At 43.1% G+C, this 8,448-nt stretch overlaps 1 protein-coding gene across 1 annotated transcript in view; it reads left to right on the top strand.

Annotated features, from left to right (window-relative positions):
- The first annotated feature begins 6,379 nt into the window (after window positions 1-6,379).
- The window catches only part of LATS2 (large tumor suppressor kinase 2), a 62,942-nt gene continuing 60,873 nt past the window's right edge, over window positions 6,380-8,448 (top strand). The window contains exon 1 of the mRNA XM_006894101.1: window positions 6,380-6,730. Coding sequence (XP_006894163.1) covers window positions 6,380-6,730 — 351 coding nt within the window. The remainder of the gene's footprint in view (window positions 6,731-8,448) is intronic.

Raw genomic sequence — 8,448 nt, 5'->3', positions numbered from 1 at the left:
TGCCTCTGCTTCTCACCTTTCTTGATCCTCTGAGTCTAGGAGAGCCTGTTTCCAAAGGGTGCTTTTGACTCTCTTTGGTAGTAGTGAGTTGCCCCATCCACTCTGGGATTGACTCTTTTAAGCATAGCAGATGGCTCAACTAATCAGTCCCCTTGTTAGGTTTTCACATATCTTATATGCCTGTTCTCATCCTATACAAGCACCTTATTTGCATCATCAGCAAGTTGTCCATTCCTCTTCTCAGGCCGCAAGCATCTTCCGCCTACTCATTTGAAGAGAGTTACAAGGTCATGGCTAGAAAGACCATATAAAAGCGATCTATCACACTGCAGCTGTACAAGGAGTATTCAGGGTGGATTATGAAAGAAAGCCTTGGAGCCAGCCATTCCTATACTCTTCATAGTTGTGGTACTGGGGCAGTTTGGGCCTTAAAGTCTTAATAGCAACAGCACCATTTAATAGCCCAAATTGGGAACTACCCACAAGCCCATTTAGTGGCAGAATGGTTCAGGTACGGTGCGTTCCTACCATGGCCTATTATACAGAAAGGGAATGGACAAACACATAAATGAATAACCAAATATAACATTGAACAAAGTAAGCTTGACCCACCTAATGAGTACAGACTGCATAATTCATGTCTTCTTGTGTACCATTGAGTCAGAACCGACCCATCGCTGAGTTAATCACACGGGAGAAGATTGCTCATCCTTCTCCCACAGAGCAGCTGGTAGATTCGAACCACATGCCTTTGGGATTGCAGAGCAGCTTCTTACCACTAGGTCACCAAACTGCTCACATAAATCCTTTGTATTAGGGGTCTCATCTAGCAACAGGCACCTATTGGGGAGGATGGGGACATGTGGAATTGTAGTGATGGTGTGTTCATGTGAACATTTATCTATCATATGATTTGTTTTATTTTATAACGTGAATGTTAGCTAAAGAAGCAAATCTTTCCCTAAAGAAAGTTTACTGATTCTCCCAGACCCCAGAAACTCCCCCTTTTCAGAGTGAATTATAGAGACTGTATTTAGATGTCTCTTCCTCCGATGGTGTGCCAGGCAGGAAGGCTGTCCTTGGTCCTTGGTCATCTGCTAACACGGGACCTTCTCGGTTCCTCAACATGGGCCCATACTCTTCAGCCCAGCAAAAAGCAGCGTGCTCCTTAACTTGAGTTGGCTCATGTTACTTGATGGTGAAATGAGGCTCCGTGGGGTGGGGGGAGCAGGGTTCTGCTGCCCACTCTCTTACCTAAGCTCCACATTTCATGACAACAGAGGCATTTGGCAACATGCTGCTGACAACCCAGCTGTGGCCTTCACCCCAACTCCGTCCCCTCCCGAGGTGGCTGTTCCTTGCCTGGCTGCCATTGTCTTCTGCTTAGAGTGTTACAGTTGCCCTTTCCAGCTCATTTTCCACTTGGCTTTTCACTTTCTCCAGGGCAATCATGGCAATCCATGCCGTGATTCAGCCTAAACATGCCTAGTGCACCCTCCCCTATCTTCTGCACCAAGCCTACAGTCTTTTTTTTTTTAGCCTACAGTCTTTTTTTTTTTTTTAATTTTATTATTTTTGTGTGCTTGTACCGTCAAATCAGATCTGACTGGTACAGGAGGAGATTGTCCCTCCTTCCCCGGAAGAGCATCTGGTGGATTCGAACCATGCACCTCTGGGATCGTAGTTGCAGCTTCTTGCCACTAGGCCACCAGAGCTCCCCTAGCCTACAGTCTTTTTTTTTTTCAGCCTACAGTCTTAACATAGCTTTAGTGATCCTCTCAAATTGAGCCTCTGTCCACACCGACACAGTCTCACCCTTCCACCACCTTCCAGGAAAAGCCACAGCCGCAGATCTAAGTGTGGTGAGTGGGTGCTGTAGATGTTCCCTTGCACACGCTGTTCCCGCTGACTGGAATGCCAATTCCTTCTTACCCTCAGAAAAAACCCCAAACCCATTGTTGCAGAGTCGATTTCGACTCACTGTGACTCTGTAGGATAGGGTAGAAATGCTTCCTATGGTCCCCAGGTCTGTAACCTCTACAGAACATTCTGTAGACTGCCAGCAGTACAGGTATGTCCTGGGGCAGGTGAAACCAGCTGTTCCCTGGAGGCAAGGATTTGGAAGCTCCATCTCACATACTTTGGGCATGTGGCCTGGAGGGACCTGTCCTTGGAAAAGGACATCATGTTTGGAAGAGGGGAGGAACAGCACAGCAGAAGAAGACCCAGGATGAGTTGAATTGACACAATGACTAGGGTAATGAGGGCAGGTGTATTGGAGACAGTGAAACTGGCTCAGGATGGCAGGGTTCAGAACTATTGTTCATAGGGTCGCTATGAGTCGCAGGTGACTTGACAGCATATAACAACAAATAACAACATTGTCTACAGAAGGGTGCTCTGGTGACCTCGTCCATAGGGAGTTGCACTGCCAACCCAAAGGCATCTCTCTGGTGGTTCAAGTCCACCTGTGACTCAGGGAGAAACATGGACAATTTGTTCCACGTACAGCCTCAGCGAACTTGCTGGAAGGTTAGTTATGAGTAGATTCTGATTTAGTGGCAATGACAGTGAGAGATTACTCACTGCAGAAGCCTGTTACTGTGTTTTCTCCCACAGTGGGTTCTGTCAGCAGCCAAGCATCTAAACACTGCACCACCAGAACACTTCCTAGTACTCTGCAGTTATCACACTCGTCGAGTGTTCCAGACTTTCTCCTTCCCTTCCCCAATCCTTTCCATCCCTTTTTTCTTTGAATCTGTGATCTTACCTGTTTCATCATTGTTTCCCACCTAAAGGCAGGTTTTGGAACAGTTATCTTTGATATAGTGAGAATTTGGTCCATATTGGTGAGGTGGGCAGGTGGATGAATGAGCGATAGTGGTGGAGTGAATGGGTAGGAAGAAGATGATACAGAAACCCTTATGCATGTATCAGCACACCAATGATTTTGATTTAAATGTAGATTGTTTATAGGGCGACCTGGTGGCTTAGCGGTAAGGAATTGCACTGCCAACCGAAAGGCATGTGGCTTGAATCCATTGGCTACTCTCCTGGGAAAAGATGGGCAATCTCCTGTGTGAATGATTGCATCTGAAAACCTGCTGGAGCTCAGCTGTGTTGATTCTGACATAACAAGATTGTAAAGTTTCTAAGGACAGAGAAGAAAATCGAAAGTTGGAAACCAGGTGATGGTATGTGTGAGGTGCACTTGGCAGAGAGGTAATTTCTAAACTCATCTAGGATTTCCCCTACATGCTTGGCAACTCCAGAGAACTTCTCCATTTTTATTAAAATGTGAACTGATGGCTTTAGAAAATGAGGTGTTTCAAAACAGTTGCTGAGGCTATTAAGTCACTGGACATGGATGTGGTTGCAGTCTTCTTTCCCATCAATTAAATGGAGCCCCTCAGCTCTGGTGCCCTCCAGCACTAGCCACCGGGAGTCTCTGCTGTCCTTGTACCTATGCTTATCTAGCTCACTGGCGTTAGCATTCCAGTAATTGCATATTGAAACATTCATGTTGAAGAATTTACTTAATGGAATTTTCTCTCAACTGCAGTGAAAAAGGAAGCAATTAAAACAGTTTAAGTCCCTCTTTTTTGCACATTCCTAAAAAAACAGTAACTCATTAATGCTGTGTCTTCATGTTTGCTGTTGCAGGTGGTCATAAGAGCTGTCTTTACGATTTAATTCATGTCAGAGTTCTAGATAAAGACTTAATAGTAAATGCCCAACAAATATTAGGTATAATTATGTTTTCCACACTTATGTAGAACTCCTTACTTAATGTTTAAATGCCAGGCCCCTCTGTTGCTAAGGGATGCTCATTTTGCATGGGTCTTTATGAACTTTGTGAGCAAACCAATATAAAATAATAAAAAAAAAAAGACAACAGTTTTACCTTTCTGCAGGTTACATTTTGTGGGATAAAAAGGAATAGATGAGGAGAGAGACAGAGAGGGGGGAGGTCAGAGCTCTGCTCTCACCAGCAGTGGATGCAGGCACCTGTGAGCTGCCGTCCACTCGCCCCAGTTCCTGGACACCCCCGTGCACAACAGAAGGAAACCCTGCAGGATCCTCTGCCACCCTGTGATCGTTTGGGGATTGGATTGTTCTGATCCGTGGGGTTTTCATTAGCTGATTTTTGGAAGTAAATCACCAGTCCTCTCTTCTTAGCCATCATGTGTGGTAGTGCTTTTGAAACCTGTTTATCGTGTTGTTGTTATGTGCCGTCTAGTTGCCTGCAACTCTATTACAGCAGCCCTGAACCCTGCCCTGTCCTGAGCCAGTGTCACTAATTCTGACACACTAACCCCCATTGCCATTGATACTGTATCAATCCATCTCATCCAGGGTCTTCCTCTTCTGCTCTGTCCCACCACCCTTCTGAGCATGATGTCTTTTTCCAAGGACCAATCTCTCCTAGCCATGTGCCTAAAGCATGTGAAATAGAGTTTCAAAATCCTGGCCTCCAAAGAAAAACTTGGTTTCACCTCTTCAAGACAGACCTATTTGTTTTCTTGATGGTCTGTGATATGTTCAAGACTCTTCTGCAACACCACAGACCCTGTCTGGCTAATTCAGCCCTACCGCGACCAAGCTGTGGATTTCAGAATGAAATTATATTACAACAGAGCATTTTAAACAAGCTGCTCTTTGTTAAGACTCTGCCCTTGGGTTGACTACCTATAAACTGAGATCACCAACAACTTGTTACCGTGCAGTAAGAATAGACACATAGCTGATCCTCCAGAGGCTATAAATTGCAATGGAGGAGATTTCCCAAGGAACAGCTGGTGGATTTGAACTACCTGCTTTTGGGTTAGCAGTGCAACTCCCTACCCACTAGGCCATCGAAGCTTAGTTTGTAGAAATTTTCTTTATTGCTGATTACATTTTGGAAACAATATCCTGAGTTGATAGTAATCATATTCACTCACCAGATTCTAATAGAGGTGGTTTTTGGTTTGTTTGTGTTTTTTTTGTCACTTCTCAGAGCTTTTGTGTATGTGTGTATTTTAGGAGGTAACAAACTTGATTTATCAGTAATATATAGGGTTTTTTTAATTGACGTTTTAATGAAAGTTTGTAAGTAATATATAGGCTTTATAAATTTTTATTATTTTTCGTGTATGTACCATCAAATCAGATCTGACTGGTACAGGAGGAGATGGCTCCTCCTTCAGTAGAGCATCTGGTGGATTCAAACTGTGTGCCTCTGGGATTGCAGTGCAGCTTCTTGCCACTAGGCGACTGATTTTATAATTTTTTTTTTTTTATTTTTTGTATGCGTGTACCGTCAAATCAGATCTGACTGGTACAGGAGGAGATTGCCCCTCCTTCCCCGGCAGAGCATCTGGTGGATTCGAACCACGCACCTCTGGGATTGTAGTTGTAGCTTCTTGCCACTAGGCCACCAGAGCTCCCATAATTTTTTTTTTAATGAGAGATTGCAAGCTGTACTATTTTTTCATTTGATTAGCCATATACTTTTTTACATTCTTTTTTTAAAATTTAATTTCATACTGGTTTATTTACAAAGTTTGAATATATTGTTTTTCACATTGCATCTTTCCCATTTCCTTCACCCTCCTCCCATCAAATTGTGTGATCCTATAATTAATCCCTCCTGCCCATTCTAATCTCTGTCCCCACCCCTTGGATCCTCATGCTTGTTCTGCAATAGTGGTCTTATACTGTATTTATCCCTTTGGGACTGAGTTAGTTCACTTAGCATAATGCTGTACAGTCCCTCCCAAGTTAAGTAGTCATTTACAAAATCATTGCTCCTGCGTGTTGCATAGTATTCCAGTCATGTGAATGTACCATAATTTCTCAATCCATTCGATTGTGGTTGAACATTTGAGCTGTTTCTATGTTCTTGCGATGGTAAATAACACTGCTATGAAGATTGGTGTACAACATACACATTTGCTTTATAGCATTAATGAATGTTGATTACTTTATTACAGTGTCTGATCCACCCCTTATTCATTTGATAGTTTAACTAATGGGAGATTTTCTCTCCCTTCTCCTTCCCTTCTCATCCCTGGTAATTACAATATTTGTTCGTAATCTCTCAAGTGGAGTATTTGCAGGATTGCTGTCTGTTTCTGAAAAGTGTTACTAATATCATGTGAAAAGCACAAATGGCTATTTTCTTTTCTCCCATTCTCTTCCTTTACAGATAGCTACAATCTTCACAGTGAAGACTCGGGACAACTAGGAAAACGGAAGGAAAAAGAATTTTCAAAAAGAAGTTAATTTGAAAGCTTGTTTACAACTGACTGACATTGACAGTATTTTTTATAAAAAATAATAATAAAACACTTTCAGAAGATTGTATTTATAAATTAAGAGGAAACTGGACTTAACAATGAGGCCAAAGACTTTTCCTGCTACGGCTTATTCTGGAAATAGCAGACAGCGCTTGCAGGAGATTCGCGAAGGGTTAAAGCAACCGTCCAAGTTTGCGGCTCAGGCTGAGGGATTACCCATAGGACCAAACGATGACCCTTCCCTGGATATGGATGTCCTGGAGGACAAGGACATTACCAGACAACAGCAGCAGCAGGAGCAGCTGAGAGCCACTGCCAAGTTTGGCCCTTACCAGAAAGCTTTGCGGGAAATCAGATATTCCTTGTTGCCCTTTGCCAATGAATCAGGCATCGCTGCAGAAGTGAACCGACAAATGCTGCAGGAACTGGTGAATGCGGGATGTGACCAGGTGGGTGTGAACCTCCCTCCAGGCGTTCTTGGGTTGCTGTCCCTGTGAGGAGTGTATTAGAAGTAAATTTGGGCCCAAGGATTCTTGGTTGGTGTGTTCCCAGGTTCTAAAACCCATAAACACTTTGAATCATTTGCCTGCCTCCTCACAAGGGCACGGTTACCTGCTATTCTCTTCTGCGCAAAATCAGAAGTTTGCCAGCACTCATGAATCTGACTGTGTGTATTTTCTGGCCTGTTTTGTGGAGTTGGGTTTTCACATTTTGCTTTTCTTGGGCTGTTATTCTGAAATGACTCCGAAAAAAGAAATTACAACTCTCATCTTTTGTTGTTGTTGATGACTATGAATTGGCTCTTCTGTGAATCTTTTCCTCCTATTTTAACAAGTAGTTACAGATGTTAATGTTAGGGAGATGAAAAGGGCTATGAAAGGGAAAAGGGGCCCTGGTGGTGTAGTGCCTTATGTGTTTTAACCAGAAGATCTGCAGTTTGAAACTACTCCCTGGGAGAAAGATGCGTAGTCTCCTTTCATAAAGATTTACAGCTTTGGAAATCCAATGGGAGGATCACCCCGAGTCAGAATTGACTTGATGGCAGTGAGTGTGTAAATGAGGGGAAACATCCTCAAACTTGAGAAACTCTGCTTGAGAATAAATAGATACAGGTGGCTATAGTTAGAAGCGCACATCTCCCAGCTAGGCATTTATGTATGATCCTTAGGAGTTCACATTTCTGGATAACAATCTAGTAGAGGGACAGGCCTATGTGAAATTTCATGTAATTTGTCCTATCAGGTAAAAATGAGGATATGAAACCAGTTAAAAACAACTTCTGAAAGCCAGTGTTTTATAACCTGTCCTCTTGAAACTTTCATTTGCACCAAAATGCATACAAGCAAGTTCTGCCTTGGCTGATTAGAAAAAGATTGTGTTTCCAGAGCACGGGAAGGTGATCTGGCCATCAAACTTCCCTAGAAACCCCCAGTTATGGAGTCCTACCTCAGAGTCGTAATAAAGACTAAGAAAGCAGCCATCCTCTGTGGTCAAAAGCAGGTTCAGTTCTCGTGCATTTCATTGCCATAGGCCTTGACAAAAGAACTTCCATTTCTCTAATGATAGAATGTTTGTGAAACAAATCCTCCCGTTTTGTTGGGGGCTTCCTCACATGTCAGGATATCTGAGGATTAACTGGCGTCTAATAAGCATTGTTTGGCCAAGAGTGGGTTTCACAGATCGTGGGATCATGAGTAATGTGGTTCTGAGTGTTTCTGTGGTGGAAGCTGACAACAGAAGCATGACCTTGCTCCTTGTGAAAATATGATGGAAAATCCACTGCCAAGGGTTATCCTCTGACAAACAACTTGATGGGCTTGGGCGTCAGGAGGGAGGCGGCTAGGGAAATGGTGCAGAGGGACTTGCAGGCCCACTGTGGACCTTCCAGGCTTCTGTAATCCACTTGCAAACAAAAGAAGTAATCAGAGCCTCAGTGTTCTTTGCAGTTATGTTTCAGCTGTAAGAGAAAAGAAACAAGCCAAGCAGATAATCCAAAATACAGGTGGGCCCTCATTATGGTAAAATCCATTAGTGGTAATTACAATGTAAGAAATAATGAGGTCGATGCTATTTTCCAATGCAGCTAAGTACAAATACAGCTAAATTACGGATCATGACACCAGTAAAGCTACCATTAATGTTTAATTTATGTTAATTCCTAGCAGAA

The sequence above is a fragment of the Elephantulus edwardii genome, unplaced genomic scaffold, assembly GCF_000299155.1.
Source record: "Elephantulus edwardii isolate Elephantulus edwardi_28Jun2011 unplaced genomic scaffold, EleEdw1.0 scaffold00135, whole genome shotgun sequence".
Taxonomy (NCBI): domain Eukaryota; kingdom Metazoa; phylum Chordata; class Mammalia; order Macroscelidea; family Macroscelididae; genus Elephantulus; species Elephantulus edwardii.
Note: the sequence above shows the minus strand (reverse complement) of the source record. Positions and strands in the feature narration are given on the sequence as shown.